This window comes from Plecotus auritus (genome assembly GCF_963455305.1).
Source record: "Plecotus auritus genome assembly, chromosome: 2".
Lineage (NCBI taxonomy): Eukaryota > Metazoa > Chordata > Mammalia > Chiroptera > Vespertilionidae > Plecotus > Plecotus auritus.
In genome coordinates, this window is record NC_137771.1 from 82,077,107 (window position 1) to 82,094,933 (window position 17,827).

The 17,827-nt window shown below is 39.5% G+C and overlaps 1 protein-coding gene across 1 annotated transcript in view; it reads left to right on the forward strand.

The window, feature by feature from the left end:
• Positions 1-17,827, forward strand: part of NUP153 (nucleoporin 153) — a 79,268-nt gene that overhangs the window by 17,743 nt on the left and 43,698 nt on the right. Inside the window, exons 2-5 of the mRNA XM_080658281.1 lie at positions 520-745; positions 10,403-10,651; positions 10,793-10,932; positions 11,014-11,142. Coding sequence (XP_080514407.1) covers positions 520-745; positions 10,403-10,651; positions 10,793-10,932; positions 11,014-11,142 — 744 coding nt within the window. The remainder of the gene's footprint in view (positions 1-519; positions 746-10,402; positions 10,652-10,792; positions 10,933-11,013; positions 11,143-17,827) is intronic.

The window sequence follows — 17,827 nt, forward strand, 5'->3', positions numbered from 1 at the left end:
TCTTGAGTTTGTTATGATAGATTAGTTGTCTTATTGCCTGTCTTTCAAAAAAAGTCTCCTAGTTTTTATTTGTCTAAATTTTTGTTCTTTTTTTAAAGAATGTGCAATAAAGTAATTGCTTGAGGAAGCTGTTGACAGTATTGTTTATATTGCTTCCTTTAATATGCTGAGATCAAAATGGATGCCTTTTCTCAGATTTTAATATTTTAATGCATATCTTATTACTAAATGTAAAACTTCTTGCTTATTTGGTGGCCTATTGGAGTTTCTTGAAGATTCGAGTATGGCCATTTGGGGGGTAATTATTAACTCATGGCTATATGCATATGGGAGAAAGAAAAAAGTAGGAATTAGTCTATAGAATTTTTAAAATACCATTATTTCAGCATTAGCCCAAGTAACTGAATTTTAGGAAACTTTGTTGAAAATACTTGTGTTTTTCTTGGTATGGTTCTTTGTAAATTGGTACCTAAAAAGATAAATTACTAAAACTGCCTTACATGTTTTTTCCCCCAACAGGGCATTCTTAGCAGGGTTACAGAATCTGTTAAGAATATTGTGCCAGGATGGCTACAGAGATACTTCAACAAGAATGAAGATGTATGCAGCTGCTCAACAGACACCAGAGAGGTACCACAGTGGCCAGAAAATAGAGAAGATGATCATCTGATATATGCTGATGAGGAGAGTGCTAATATTCATGATGGGAGAATCACTCCTGAGCCAACAGTCAGTAATACAGAAGGTAAATAGAACATGATTTTTTTTTTTTTTTTTTTTTTTTTATGAATGATAGGCTTTCATGTCTGTGAAAGCTGCAACCTGCACAGCTAGGGTTCAGGATCTGGAGGAGGGCTGTGCACAAATGAATACACTAGACAAGAAACGTGAATTTGGAAATCACAGGGGCCAGACGGAGACCTCTCTAGTGGAAAGGCTTCACTGGGTCCCAGGCCCTGTTAGCTTACATTCAATTTTAGAATACACATCTTGCCCTTAGGTAGGCAATTCCTTTAGCAGACAGACTGTCTTAAAGGTCAGTAAATATTAGTAAAGATTTACTTTGAGACTATTAGGTCAGGAAATTGCTTGAGCCACCATTGTCTCGACAGAACAATTGGTGCATAGCTTTTAGCCCTTGCCAAAACTCAAGGTCCATCAGCCTTCTGGGTTCCCTGTTTGCACTCTCATGATAGTATAGACAATGGATAGCTTCCAGCACATGTCCTAAATATAAATATTTTTATATTATCCGGCTGTGGTAAATTTGATTGGGTAATCAATGTAGGAGGAGGGTGATGATCAGGTTCAAATTAGGTATCTTTATTTTTTGTTAGCTTTGTTTATTAAGTTAAGGCTGACATACTATATCACCTAAGAGTGCAAGCTCTGATTTAGACTTTGGCTTTGAATTTTCATGCCATCAGTTGTTAGCCATGTGGCTTTGGGCAAGGTAATCTATTTTCTTCTCTGTAACCTCGTAAATTCTTTTAAGAATAAATGTGAAGCCCTAACCGGTTTGGCTCAGTGGATAGAGCGTCAGCCTGCGGACTCAAGGGTCCCAGGTTCGATTCCGGTCAAGGGCATGTACCTTGGTTGTGGGCACATCCCCAGTGGGGGGTGTGCAGGAGGCAGCTGATTGATGTTTCTCTCTCATCAATGTTTCTAACTCTCTCTCCCTCTCCCTTTCTCTCTGTAAAAAATCAATAAAATATATTTAAAAAAAATAAATGTGAAGCCCTTAGAATAGGTCCTGGCACTAAGGGAGAACTGTATAAATGTTAACTATTATAATGAAACTAATAATGCCTCCTGCAGCACATGAATTTGGGTATGGTATAACTGCAGTTGGCTCCTGTCCTCTCTGCAGCAAGCTCAACTGGGTCATCTCATTAATCTTTCAATTAAGTGACTTTGTTTTAAAGGCTTGAACTTTTTAGGATCCACTTATAGCATTATGGTGGGGTTTACAAATATTAAAATTATCCATGAAAAGAATATGGCATCTTTGGAAATAATACTTTGTCATTTCACTTTAGATATTTTTTAACAGCTTTATTGAGGGATAATTTATGTATCATAGAACTAACCCATTTAAAGTGTACAGTCCAGTGGTTTTTTTATGTTCACAAAGTTGTTCAGCCATCACTCTACTCAGTTTGAGAACATTGGGTGTCTAGATTTTTTTTTTCTGCTAGCTGAGTGGAATGAGTTGATGAGAAATCATACAGTCTTTTTCCTTTTGTGACTGGCTTATTTCACTTAGCTTAATGTCTTTAAGGTTCATTCATGTTGTAGTGTATACCAAAATTTACTTCCTTTTAAAGTCTGATTAATATTCCATGGCATATATGTACCACATTTATTCATCTGTCACTGACACTTAGATTGTTTCTACCTTTTGGCTATTCTGAATAATGTTGTTAGTAGGAACATGGTTCAACAAATCTCTTTGAGACCCTGTTTCCAGTTCTTTTGGTTATATACCTGGAAGTGGAATTGCTGGGTCATATGGTAATTCTATTTTAAATTTTGAGAAGAGAGTCTGCACCATTTCATATTTCCTACCAACAGTGCACAAGGGTTTCTCCACAGCCTTGCCAAAATGTATTTTCTGCCTTGCTGATGGTAGCTGTCCTAATGAATATAAGGTGGTATCTCTTCTTGGGTTTGATTTGCATTTCTCTAATGATTAGTGATGTTGAGCATCTTTTCATACGCTTCTTGGTCATTTGTATATCACCTTTAGAGAAATGTCTTGTTCAAATCCTTTGCCCAATTTTTAATCAGATTATTTGACTTTTTTGTTTTGTGGTTTTTTTAATATGATCTGGATATTGGCACCTTATCAGATATATGACTTGCAAATATTTTCTACCATTCTCTGAGTTGCCTTTTCACTCTATGGATTGTTTTTTAGTGCACAAAAGTGCTTGAGTTTGATATAGTTCCATATATGTTTTTCTTTGGTTGCCTCTCATGTCCAAGAAATCATTGTCACAACCAATATCATGAAGCTTTCCCACTCTGTTTTCTTCTAGGAGTTTTATAAAAGTTTTTGATGTTATGTTTAGGTCTTTAATCCATTTTGAGTTAATTTTTGTTTATTGTTTAAGATAAGGGTCCAATTTCATTCTTTTGCATGTGGATATTCAATTTTCCCGACACCATTTGTTGAAGAGACTTCTTCCTCCATTGAGTGGTGGTCTTTGTACCCCAGTCAAAGATCATTTGACCATATATGCAAGGGTTTATTTTTGGGCTCTATATTCCATTTAATCTATTAAAGTGCTAACTTTTTTTTTTTTTTTTAATATATCTTATTGATATTTTTACAGAGAGGAAGGGAGAGGGATAGAGAGCTAGAAACATCGATGAGAGAGAAACATCTATCAGCTGCCTCCTGCACACCTCCCACTGGGGATGTGCCCGCAACCAAGGTACATGCCCTTGACCAGAATCGAACCCGGGACCCTTCAGTCCGCAGGCTGACGCTCTATCCTCTGAGCCAAACTGGTTTTGGCAAAAGTGCTAACTTATATTAACAATTTCTTAATGATGAATGATTGCTTGTGTCCCTTGATTAACTCTCCCCAGTGAATGTGATCCTAGGCAAATAATTTTAACAGGTCTGTTAAGAACTTTGGACATATTCAAATAACTATTTTAAAACCTTTGTCTGTCAAGTATAACACCCTGGCTATCTTGGGTTCAATTTCTTTTGACTATCTTTTTCTTCCCACTGTGGATAACATTTTTTTTTTGTATATATCAAGTGATTTTTTACTAAATATTGTCATTTAGAATAATATATGTAGAGGTTCTGGATTCTATTATCTTCCTCTGAAGAGTATTTTTTATCCTCAACCGAGGACATGTTTTTATTGATTTGAGAGAGAAAAACAGTGATGTGAGAGAGAAACATCTATCAGTTGCCTCTTGTACACACCCCAACCAGGGACCAAACCTGCAACCTAGGTATGTGCCCTGATGGGGAATCTAACTAACGATCTTTTGTTATACGGGGTGATGCTCCCACCAACTGAGCCACCTGGCCCGTGCAAAAATGCATTTTAATACACCTAATCTACCAAACATCATAGCTTAGCCTACCTTTAAGATGCTCAGAACACAATATCCTCCCCCAAAAAGCTGGCAACACAGTACACTGTAGAGTATCAGTATCAATTGTTTACCCTTGTGATCTAATGCCTGACTGGGAGCCGAATCAGGAGAGGATCTTATCGCACATTGCTAGCTCAAAGAAAAAAGATAAAAATTCATAGTAGTTTCTACTTAATACATATTGCTTTCTCACCATCATAAGATCAAAAAAATCATAAGTTGGATGATTTTTAGTTAAGTCAGGAACCATCTGCACTAAATTCCAAGAGACTTCCCCCAATGACATATCTATATTTTTGTACCAGTGCTATAATGTTTTAAATATGATAGCTTAGAACACATTTAATGGCTCTAAAAGTTATTTCAGCCCACCCCACATTTATTCCCCTTAATCTTTTTCAGAATTTCTATATTCATCTTCAAGTGTGTTTTCAAAATCTTTAGAATCCTTTGTCAAGTTTCCAAAAGATTCTTCCAGTTAGGCTGGAATAATAGGTTTCCCAGACTAGCAAATAACTATAAAGTTGGATAAAATACATGAAACAAACAGCTTTCAGACAATAGAAAGTACTGCGTGTGAGTGTGCGCAGTACACACACATGCAGTACTTCACAAAGTCAACCTTATCTCTACCTAGCTCTCTGGGAACATTTTCAAACTTGGCACAGAGCACTGAAGTCCAAGCAAAACACATCAGGCAGAAATGAGAATTAAGGTCACTGAACAGTAGAAAACGGTGCAGGCCTCCATAAGTCCACATGGGACTATCCAGAGAGGATGAGCCCACCTAAGGCTTACCAAATAACAGCTGCTAGAGAGTTGAGAAGACATTCTAGAAGGTGAGCACTGCTTGGGAAAAAAAGCAGTGCTGAGAACACTGAAGTTCCAGGGCTGCCAGAATTTAGAAATCCTACAACACCTCCTTAAATCCCTAGCTGAGATACCAGAATATTCTATGTCAACTGTAACTGAGAAATAAGTGATTTTAAAAAACACCGCAAAATGAGTGGTTTCAGCCAGCAATGAAAAATTGTATATAGTATTTTAGATTATATTACTCTGATCTTACTGATTAAAAATAAATTAGATATTATTAATCTTAGTAATAAGAGACTGAATCAATAAGCAATTAATAGAAGAGCTATAAATTACCAATGAATATAGGGAAGGATGCTCAATATCCCTCTTATTTAAATAAATGCAAATCAAATAATGATGCCATTTAACATGTTATGGTGACAGGAATCAGAAATGGTTAATATCCATTGACATTACAGGGGAAATGTATGTTGTTGGTTGCTATGTGTGGGAGATTAATTTGATGGGAAATTTTTGGATCACAATGTTATAAGCAAAAATGAGTATGTACTCTGATCCACTATGACAGAGCACTTTCCCATGTAATTGTATATCCTATTGATTCCCAGAATACCTCCAACCACACAGGCTGTTTTATGGGCCCAACTTTAGATTTGCAGAATCACATTTTTTTTGTGAGTGGTTTAGGAGTATTTGTTTCATAATTTCTTCTCATGTCTCTCTTATATACTTAAAGAATCATAGATTTATCCAAAAGAATACTCTTAAAAGTATGCAGATATAAGTGCATATATGTTTGATGGAATATTAGTGAAATAATCATAAATAATGAAAATAAATCAGTATGAAATAATACAGTGTGGTTTTTAAAGTGAATGTTCTGTATGTAGAGACAAAATTATATTGGTAAATGAAAAAAGTCATGGTACAGGATTCATAAGCATGATTATGTGATTAGGGAAAACATATATTTGTGTATGCACCAGAATAGTGCCCCTTTCCTTGTCCACTCTTGCACTTTCCGTGGTTTTAGTTAACCGTTGTCATTTGTGGTAACAAAAATATTAATTGGAAAATTCCAGAAATAAACAGTTTCTAAGTTTTACATTGCATGCTGTTCTGAGTAGCGTGATGAAAGTTTGTATCATCCTGCTGAGACACGAATCATCCCTTTGTCCAACTCTACCTGCTCTCTGCTCGTTAGTTACTGATTATCAGATTGAACGCAGTGCTGTTCAAGTAACCCTTATTTTACTGCCCCCAAGTACTCAAGAGAAGCTGGAAAGTACTTCCTGTAAGTGAAAAGGAGGAAGTTCTCAATTTAATAGGGAAAGAAAGAAAATCCTATGCTGAGGTTACTAAAATCTACAGTTAAGAATGAATCTTCTGGGGACATGTGGGTGGAGCAAAGAGGAGAAACCAAGATGGCGGCATAGGTAAACAGCTAAACTGCTGCTTTGCACAACAATTTGAAAACTACAACGAAAAGACAAAATGGACATCATTCAGAACCACAGGAAGGCTGGCAGAGTGGAAATTCTACAACTAGAAGGAAAGAGAAAAGCACACTGAGACTCACAGGAACTGCGGAAGGCAGAGGTACGGAGGCGCACGTGCGGAGAGGGCTGGCAACTGAGTACGCGGCTGGCTTTCTCAATTGGGAGGGAGACAAAAGCTCCCAACTGCTCTGAACTCCAGTTCCAGGCGAGACACTGGGAACCCACACTCATTCGGGGAGAAACTAGACCAGGGGTGGGCAAACTTTTTGACTCGAGGGCCACAATGGGTTCTTAAACTGGACAGGAGGGCCGGAACAAAAGCATAGATGGAGTGTTTGTGTGAACTAATATAAATTCAAAGTAAAGGAGCGGAGGGGAGAGCAAGAGAACCCTCCGCTCTTTCAGCTCCGCGGGTCGGATAGAACAGCCAAACGGGCTGGATCCGGCCCGCGGGCTATAGTTTGCCCACGGCTGAACTAGACTATCTGGCAGCGGGCGAAACTTGAGGGTGGCTTTCTCTCAGAGGTGCTTGCAGCGATTATCGCGGGACACTGAGACAAAGGGGCCTATTAGGGGAGGGCTGACGGGAAACCAATGCTGTCTGCTTCGCCCTGAGACTCTGCCCCATCCAAGCTGAGCGCAGAGGCTTTTGCAAATCTTGTCTCATAAGGGTGTCTCCAGCACAGAAGTTCTCCCAGCGTAGACACAGCTGATCCTCACAGCCAATTGGCCTGGAGGTCAATTCCTCCCAGTGATACCAACAACAGTCAAGGCTTAACTACAACAAGATGGTGCACACAAGCCACAAAGGCGTGCACTAAGAGTGTCCACCTCAGGTAACTGGTGAGGCTGAGCCACTGGGCCCTATAGGACACCTAGCACACAGAGCCACTCTATCAACTCAGGGAAGGAGCCAAAATGCGGAGACAAAGAAACATCACAAATGAAAGAAATGGAGGAAAGCAAACGACTGGATATAGAGTTCAAAACCACGGTTATAAGGTTTTTCTAGGATTTTCAAGAAAAGGCCGATAAATTTAGCGTGACTCTCGAGGATATGAAAAAGGACCAACTAGAAATTAAGCATACACTGACTGAAATAAAAAATAATATACAGAGATCCAACAGCAGACTAGAGCAGTGTTCGGCAGACCGCGGCTTGCAATCCACATGCGGCTTGCGAGTCGCGGTTTGCCTCTCTGTTGACTAATGAGTTTGCCGACTGCTGGACTAGACTAAATGTTACTGTGTAGTTGGAAGCTGTGAGGATTAGGCAATTGTGGCATATTGTGTGCAGAGTGGTAAAGGGTAGTATATGACAGTGGTCGCGAACTGCGGTTTGCCGACCACTGGACTAGAGGATCTCAAGAATCAAGTCAAAGATTTGAAATACAAAGAAGCAAAAACACTCAACCGAAAAAGCAAAAAGAATCCAAAAATAATGAAGATAGTGTAAGAAGCCTCTGGGACAACTTGAAGCGTACCAACATCAGAATTATGGGGGTGCCAGAAGAAGAGAGAGAGCAAGATACTGAAAACCTATTTGAAGAAATAATGACAGAAAACTTTCCCACCTGGTAAAAGAAATAGACTTACAATTCCAGGAAGCACAGAGAACCCTAAACAAAAGGATACCCAAGAGAACCACACCAAGACACATCATAATTAAAATGCCAAGAGCAAAAGACAAAGAAAATATTAAAAGCAGCAAGAGAAAAACAGTTACCTATAAGGGAGCACCCAAAGGACTGTCAGCTGATTTCTCAACAGAAACTATGCAGGCCAGACGGGAGTGGCAAGAAATATTCAGAGTGAAGAATAGCAAGAACCGACAACCAAGATTACTCTATCCAGCAAACCTGTCATTCAGAATTGAAGGTCAGATAAAGAGCTTCACAGATAAGAAAAAGCTAAAGGAGTTCATCACCGTCAAACCAGTATTAAATGAATGCTGAAAGGTATTCTTTAAGAAGAGGTAGAAGAAGAAAAAGGTAAAGATAAAAATTAATGAACAACAAATACATGTCTATAACAAGTGAATCTAAAAATCAAGTGAATAAAAAATCTGATGAACAGAATAAACTGGTGAATATAATAGAATCAGGGGCATAGAAAGGGAGTGGACTGACAATTCTCGGGGGGAAAGGGGTGTGGGCGATGCCGGAAGATACTGGACAATAATCATACACCTCTGGATGAGGACAGTGGAGGGTGGGGTAAGGGAGGGGGGTGGGAACCGGATGGAGGGGAGTTTTGGGGCAAAAAGGGGAACAGTTGTAATAATCTGAACAATAAAGATTTATTAAAAAAAAAGAATGCATCTTCTGTCCGTGAAATTGTGAAGAAGGAAAAAAAATTGTGCTATTTTTGCTGTTACAACTTTTGTGGCTTCAAAAGTTACAGCTTCAGTGCAGTAGTTTTGATATTTCTCTCTTTCTGCGTCCAGTGCGGCTAGAGAGCGGGTCCAGCTCCTGAGTAGGGGCGGCTGGGGATTGAGAAATATGAAAGAAAGAGACAAGACACAAAATGGAAAGAAAAAGCTGGGACCGGGTTGGACCACCGTTCTCTTTTGAAGAGCTGATACAGCACGTTTATTTTATACCCCTAAATATCACCCCCAAATACCGGGAAGTTTCACCAAAAGAAAGACAAAGGAGATTATTTGCATTCTTGAGTAGGCCTGAGCATTCCTGGTGCTTGATTGGATTTACATATTAAAAAAACCCACTACCCGACACCTGGGCAATGGTAAGAGTCAGTGCTGATAACACATCTGCCTTTTTGGTAAATATGTATCCAAGACGTGGCTTTGCCTGTCGCCTTGGGTTCAGTTGACAATAATTAAGAATGCCTATGTGCCTTCCCAGGCGCTGTCTACACATTAGTGCTTAGTTAAGATGGAAAAGGCATTAAATTTCTGGGTGGAAGATATGAACAGAAAACATGTTCTGAGTGATAATATATTGTGCCAGAAAGCATTGAGCCTATACAAAGACTTGAGCAAAGTGTACCTGAAATGAATGACAACATTCACATAACTTTTATTACAGCATATTGTTAAAATTATTGTGTTTTATTAGTTGTTAATCTTTTACTGTGCTTAATTTATAGAATAAACCTTACTAAAGGTATGTATGCAAAAAACATATAGTATATATAGGGTTTGGTACTATTTGCAGTTTCAGGTATCCACAGTGGGGTTTTGGAACATAACCTCTATGGAGAAAGGGGTCTATTATAAATTATCTGGAATGTACACATTTAATAGTGGTTTCTAGAGGGATAGACTTACCCCCTTCCTCCTTTTTTTCTTTAAATCATCAAACCGAGGATATGTTTATTGATGAGAGAGAGAGAGAGAGAGAGCGAGAGAGAGGGAGAGAAACTGATTGTGAGGAACATTGAGAGAGAGAGAGAGAGGGAGAAACTGATTGTGAGGAACATTGAGAGAGAGAGAGAGGGAGAGAAACTGATTGTGAGGAACATTGATTGGTTGCTTCCTGGATGTTTCTCGACTGCGGATTGAACCCACAACCTGGGTATGTTCCCTAACCAAGAATCAAACCTGTAACCTTTAATGTATGGAACAACGTTCTATTCAACTTAGCCACATTGGCCAAGGCTATCCTTTTTGTTTTGTGAATTTCTTATATAGCTTTGATTTCCTTACAAGTGGTTTTTATACTGATATTAATTCAAGGAAAATCACTTTTGGAAGTTGGTATGTGAACAGTGAAATATATTTTGACACTATATTAGGTAAACTAATTTCAGTTAGGTGAAACCTTGTTTGGCTAAAGAATCTTTCAGTTGGGTTTATCATGGGAGGCCTCTGTGATTTGAATTGAAGTTATATTTATTATATAGTATGCTTTCTCAAAGTAAAAACAGCATTTTGTGGTGTTTGTTGTTTAGCTTTTTTTAAGTTATATATTCAATATTAATACTTTTCTTTTAAGAACCCTCAACAACTAGTACTGCTTCAAATTATCCAGATGTATTAACAAGGCCTTCTCTTCATCGGAGCCATCTGAATTTCTCCATGTTGGAATCTCCTACATTACACTGTCAGCCCTCCACGTCCTCGGCATTCCCAATTGGCAGTTCTGGATTTTCCCTTGTAAAGGAAATTAAAGATTCTACCTCTCAGCATGATGATGATAACATCTCAACTACCAGTGGGTTTTCTTCAAGAGCTTCTGATAAAGGTATTCTTGGCATTTGGTAGTCAAATTAAATTTCATAGTATAATTTTTTCTAACTTAGTCTTAATTTTCATTTTCTATTTATAAAAATCTAGGGTCTTACCATTAATGCTGTTATTATGCATTACATATTTTTTGTTTCAGATATAACTGTTTCAAAGAATACTTCAGTGCTCCCTTTGTGGTCCCCAGAGGCTGAACGGTCTCATTCACTCTCACAGCACACTGCCACCAGCTCAAAGAAACCAGCATTCAACTTGTCTGCCTTTGGAACACTTTCCCCTGTGAGTACTAATTGGAAGTGATTTAATCACATTAATTTAGAGTGTTTATTGCTTATGACTTACCATTGTATTTCTCTGCAGTCACTTGGGAGTTCTTCATTCCTTAAAACAAGTCAGCTTGGAGATTCTCCTTTTTATCCTGGAAAAACAACGTATGGTGGGGCAGCAGCTGCTATAAGACAGCCTAAACTACAAAACACACCATATCAGGTTGGTTTGAAAAAAGGAAGGATTGATATTTAAAAATTTGATAAGTAACTTGGCACTCAATGAATTTTGTTTCAGTCATTCTTTGGTAAAATGACAGATGTGTATGTATATTACAAAATTCTTTTCATTTAGGGACTATATGAACATTATTTTAGACCTAAGTGAACTTTTTGTACATTACATTTGTGTGTGTGTGTGTGTGTGTGTGTGTGTGTGTGTGTAGGAAGTATGATTAATTCCTTTTTTAAAACAAATTGAGGTGTAAATTACATATAGAAAAATTTACCTTTATTTTTTTTTAATTTTTTTTTTATAAATCTTTATTCAGATTATTACAATTGTTTCTCCTTTTTCCCCCCCATAGCTCCCTTCCACCCAGTTCCCACCCCACCCTCTGCCCTTACCTCCCCCACCACTGTCCTCATCCATAGGTGTATGATTTTTGTCCAGTCTCTTCATGAACCACCCATACCCATTTCCCCCTGAGAATTATCAGTCCACTCCCTTTCTATGCCCCTGATTCTATTATATTTACGAGATTATTCTGTTCCTCAGGTTTTTAATTCACTTGATTTTTAGGTTCACTTGTTGATAGATATGTATTTGTTGTTCATAATTTTTACCTTTACTTTTTTCTTCTTCTTCTTCTTTAAGAATACCTTTCAGCATTTCATATAATACTGCTTTGGTGATGATGAACTCCTTTAGCTTTTTCTTATCTGTGAAGCTCTTTATCTGCCCTTCAATTCTGAATGATAGCTTTGCTGGGTAGAGTAATCTTGGTTGTAGGTTCTTGCTATTCATCACATTGAAAATTTCTTGCCACTTCCGTCTGGCCTGCATAGTTTCTGTTGAGAAATCAGCTGACATTCGTATGGGTGCTCCCTTTTAGGTAACTAACTGTTTTTCTCTTGCTCCTTTTAATATTCTCTTTGTCTTTTGCTCTTGGCATTTTAATTCTGATGTGTCTTGGTGTGGTCCTCTTTGGATTCCTTTTGCTTGGGGTTCTGTGCGCTTCCTGGACTTGTAAGTCTATTTCTTTCACCAGGTGGGGGAAGTTTTCGGTCATTATTTCTTCAAACAGGTTTTCAGTATCTTGCTCTCTCTCTTCTTCTGGCAACCCCATAATTCTGATGTTGGTACACTTGAAGTTGTCCCAGAGTCTTATTACACTATCTTCAACTTTTTGGATTTTTTTTTTTGCTTTTTGCTTTTTCGGTTGAGTGTTTTTTGCTTCTTTGTATTTCAATTCTTTGACTTGATTTTTGTGTTCCTCTAGTCTGTTTTTGGGTCTCTGTATAATATTTTTTATTTCAGTCAGTGTATGTTTAATTTCTAGTTGGTCCTTTTTCATATCTTCGAAGGTCTCGTTATATTTATCGGCCTTTTCTAGGATATTCTTGAAAAGCCTTATAACCGTGGTTTTGAATTCTATATCCAGTCGTTTGTTTTCCTCCATTTCTTTCGTTTGTGATCTGTTTCTTTGATGCCGCATTTTCACTGCTTCCTTGAGTTGGTAGGGTAGATTTGTGTGCTAGGTTTCCTATATGGCCCAGTGGGTCTGCCTCCCCAGTTAACCTGAGGTGGACACTCTTGGTGCACCCCTTTGTGGACTGTGTGTACAGCCTTGTTGTAGTTAAGTCTTGATTGTTGTTGGTATCACTGGGAGGAATTGACCTCCAGGCCAGTTGGCTGTAAGGATCAGCTGTGTCTACACTGGGAGAAGTTCGGTGCTGGAGATAGCCTTATAGGATTAGACTTGCCAAATTGCAATAGCCTCTGTGCTCAGCTTGGATGGGGTGGAGTCTCAGTCTTTGCTTCCCATCAGCCTTGCCCAAGGCGCGCACGTGCGCGCCTTCAGACTTCTGCCTTCCCCGGCTCCCGAGTCTCCGCCCGAGAGTCCAGACTCGCCCCCCACAAGAGCGTGGGTCCCCAGGGGCTCGCCTGGAACTGGGGTTCACTGCAGTCAGAACTGGGGCTCAGTGCAGTCAGGAGCCTCTGACTCCCTTCCACTAGGGAAAGCCTGTGGCAACTTCCGCAGCCTTTGTGCACACTGGCACGCGTGCGCCTTCAGTCCTCCGCCTTCCCCGGCTCCCGAGTGTCTGCCCGAGAGTCCAGACTCCCCCCACAAGAGCGTGGGTCCCCAGGGGTTCGCCTGGAACCGGGGTTCAGTGCAGTCAGAACTGGGGTTCAGTGCGGTCGGGGGCTTCCTTCCCCCTTCCGCCAGAGAAAGTCAGCCAGGCTCTCAGCCGCCCTTCCTCTCTGCGTGCACAAAGACCCTTTGCCGTACCTCCAATTCTCTGTGAGCTTTTCTCTTTCCTTCTAGTTGTAGAATTTTCACTCAGCCAGCTTTCCTGTGGTTCTGGATGGTGTCCGTTCTGTCTTTTAGTTGTAGTTTTGAAATTGTTGTGCAAGGCAGCAGTTTAGGTGCTTACCTATGCCACCATCTTGGTTTCTCCTCAGTAAAATTTACCTTTATTAAGAGTATTTGATTTCCTGTTGGTCCTTTTTCATATCTCGAGGGTCTCGCTAAATTTATCGGCCTTTTCTAGGAAATTCTTGAAAAACTTTATAACCGTGGGTTTTTTTTTTTTTTTTTTAAATATGTTTTTTATTGATTTTTTACAGAGAGGAAGAGAGAGGGATAGAGAGTTAGAAACATCGATGAGAGAGAAACATCGATCAGCTGCCTCCTGCACACCTGCCACTGGGGATGTGCCCGCAACCAAGGTACATGCCCTTGACCGGAATCGAACCCGGGACCCTTCAGTCCGCAGGCCGACGCTCTATCCACTGAGCCAAACCGGTCAGGGCTATAACCGTGGTTTTGAATTCTATATCCAGTCATTGGTTTTCCTCCATTTCTTTCATTTGTGATCTGTTTCTTTGATGCCGCATTTTCACTGCTTCCCTGAGTTCGTAGGGTAGCTTTGTGTGCTAGGTTTCCTATATGGCCCAGTGGGTTGGCCTCCCCAGTTAACCTGAGGTGGACATTCTTGGTGCACCCCTTTGTGGACTGTGTGCACAGCCTAGTCGTAGTTAAGTCTTGATTGTTGTTGGTATCACTGGGAGGAATTGACCTCCAGGCCAATTGGCTGAGAGGATCAGCTGTGTCTAAGCTGGGAGAAGTTCGGTGTTGGAGACAGCCTTATAGGATCAGACTTGCAAAATTGCAAAAGCCTCTGTGCTCAGCTTGGATGGGGCAGAGTCTCAGGGCGGAGCAGACAGTCTTGGCTTCCCGTCAACCCTGCCCTTGCACGCGTGCCTCCAGACCTCTGACTTCTGCGGCTCCCCTGAGTTTCTGCCTGACGGTCTAGAAACTACGCAGGCCAGACGGGATTGGCAAGAAATATTTAGAGTGATGAATTGCAAGAACCTACAACCAAGATTACTCTATCCAGCAAATCTATCATTCAGAATTGAAGGTCACATAAAGAGCTTCACAGATAAGAAAAAGCTAAAGGAGTACATCACTACCAAACCAGTATTATATGAAATGCTGAAAGGGATTCTTTAAGAAGAGGAAGAAGAAGAAAGTAAAGATAAAAATTATGAAAAACAAATACATATCTATCAACAAGTGAACCTAAAATTCAAGTGAATTAAAAATCTGAGGAACAGAATAAACTGGTGAATATAATAGAATCAGGGGCATAGAAAGGGAGTGGACTGATAATTCTCAAGGGGAAGGGGGGAAGGGGGTGCAGGAAGAGACTGGACAAAAATCGTACACCTACGGATGAGGACAGTAGAGGGGAGGTAAGGGCAGAGGGTGGGGTGGGAACTGGGTGGAGGGGAGCTATGGAGGGACAAAGGAGAAACAATTGTAATAATCTGAACAATAAAGATTTATTAAAGTAAAAAAAAGTATTTGAATTTTAACAAAACATACAGTTGTGTAACCACTTCTGTAATCAAAATGTTTAAGAAACATTTTCATCAACTCAAAATATTACATTGTGCATCTTTAATGAACCACTCTTCCTATTTCTACCCTTGGGCAACCACTGATTTGTTTTATTTCCCTATAGTTTTGTTTTTTTCAGAATGTCATATAAATTTAATAATATAGTATGTAATCCCTTGAATATGGCTTATTCTATTTAATATGATGCATGAATTCAATCTCTGTTTTTGCATATATCAATAGTTTGTTCCTTTTTATTGCTGAGTTATAATACAGTTTGCTTATCCATTTGCCAGTGAAAAAACACTTGGATTATTTATAGTTTTTGGTTATTGTGAATAAAGCTGATGTGAGCATTAATTTTTATTTCTCTGGGGTAAATACCTAGAAGTTTGACTTCTGGGTCATATGATAAAAATACATTAAACTTTATATTTATATGTCACTGTTATCCACATTGGCTGGTACCACTTTGCATTCCCATCAGTAATGTAAGAGGCTTCTGGACAGCACTTGTTTTGGTCATCAGCTTATTTTCTCTTTTTTATTTTAGTCATTGTAATAGGCATGTAGTGGAACTCCAACTACTGTGGTTTTTATTTCTATTTCCCTAATGACATTGAGAATCTTTTCAAGTGCTTATTTTCCTTCAGTATATCTTTCTTAGTGAAATATCTCTTCAGATCTTTTGCCTGTTTTTAATATGCTTGTTTTCTTATTAATGCGTTTCAAGAGTTCATTATTCAGGGTGTAAGTCCTGTATTAGAAATGTATTTTGCAAATATTTTTATCCTTTTCCCTTACTTGTCTTAATGTCTTTTAAGAGAATTTTTCTTTTGATGAGATTTGAAATATTGGGTCTTTTTTGCTTTTATGGTTCATGGTTTTGACATAATAATCGTTATTGTGTAACCCAAGGTCACAGAGATTTTCTCTTATGTTTTCTTGTGGAAGCTTTATTTAGGTCTCAGTTTAGGCCTGTAAATCATTTGAGTTAATTTTTGTATGTGACATGAGGTATGGACTAAGATTCATATTTTTAACATGAATGTCCAATTTCTTTAGTGTGTACCATTTGTTGCAAAGACTATACTTTTTCCACTGAATTGCCTATGCACCTTTGTCAAAATCAGTTGTCCATATTGTGGCTCCGTTTCTGGAAGTACTATTTCTCATTGATCTATGTATCAATCCTTTTGCCAACACTAAACTGTCTTGATTATTATAGCTTTATAGTAAGTCTTGAAATCAGATGATATGAGTCCTCCAGCTTTTTTTTTTTTCTTCAAGCTTGTTTTGACATTCCTAATTCCTTTGGTTTTTCATAATTTCAGAATCCCCATGTCAGTTTTTACAGTCTACAGGGATTTTGTGTGGGGTTACAATGAGTCTAAAGATCAACATTGGAAAATACACATCTTAACAAAATTGAGTCTTTCAGTACATGAGCACAGTATGTCTCTCTATTTACTTAGGTCTTTTTTTTGTTTTGTTAATCCTCAACCAAGGATATTTTTTCCATTGACTTTTAGAGAGTGGAAGGGGAGGGAGGGTTGGAGGGAGAAAGAAACATTGATGTGAGAGAGACACATCCATCAGCTGTCTCCTGTACATGCTCCCGACCGACTAGGGCAGTGGTTGGTAAACTCATTAGTCAGCAGAGCCAAATATCAACAGTACAATGATTGAAATTCCTTTTGAGAGCCAATTTTTTAAACTTAAACTTCTTCTAACACCACTTCTTCAAAATAGACTCGCCCAGGCCATGGTATTTTGTGGAAGAGCCACACTCAAGGGGCCAAAGAGACGCATGTGGCTCATGAACCGCAGTTTGCTGACCACTGGACTAGGGGCAGGGTTCAAATCCCCAACCCAGGCAGGTGCCCTTGACTGGGAATCGAACCCATGACCCCTTGGTGCAAAGGGCCAATGCTCTAACCCCTGAGAAACACCAACCAAGGCTGTTTAGGTCTTTTACATTTTCTTTCATCAGTGTTTTGTAGTATTCATCACACCAGCCTTGTACATATTTTACTAAATTTATATAAAAACAAATTCATGTTATTTGGTATTAGTGAAGAATAACTTGCCTAGATTTGCAACTGGCGCCTTTGACGTGGGACCTCTGGAGGGGATGATTTCCCCTAGAGCAAAGTAAGGAAGATTACACTGAAAAGGTGGAGAAATATTCACTGTATAGGTGAGGGAAATTAACCACAAGCAAAGCCCACGATCAGCTGCAGAAGTCACGATCTAAGATGGCTGCCAATGGAAAGGCAGACTGCAAGATAGTGTGTGAGTGAGAAAACAAAGGGAGATTGTGTGGTTGCATGGGGAGTGTTTGTTGGTGAGTTGAGGAACAACTATACTCCAGGAGACTGGGGGGGACTGCTGGACGGGGCTCCCCTGACCGGGCATCCTCCACTGCTGCTCGGTTCCCTCCTGGAGTGAACGGCTCAGACATGGAGACCACACCATCTTGAAGGGGAAAGTGGATGTTACCGGACAGCTGAAAATCCCAAGGAATATACAACTATGGCACCCACCGAACAGCTGCAAACCCGAGAACACTGGTCTCCAATTGGCCCAAGCACATGAATTCAGAGGAGCTCTACAATCCCTCACAGGTCAGATTTCACCTTGGATAAGGAGAGCGAGAACTACATAACCAGACACCTGGAGAAGAGAGACCATGGGGAGACAAAGAAACAGCCCTCATATGAAAGAAAATCAGGCATCACCAGAAAAGGAAGTAAATGAAATGGAGGCAAGCAACCT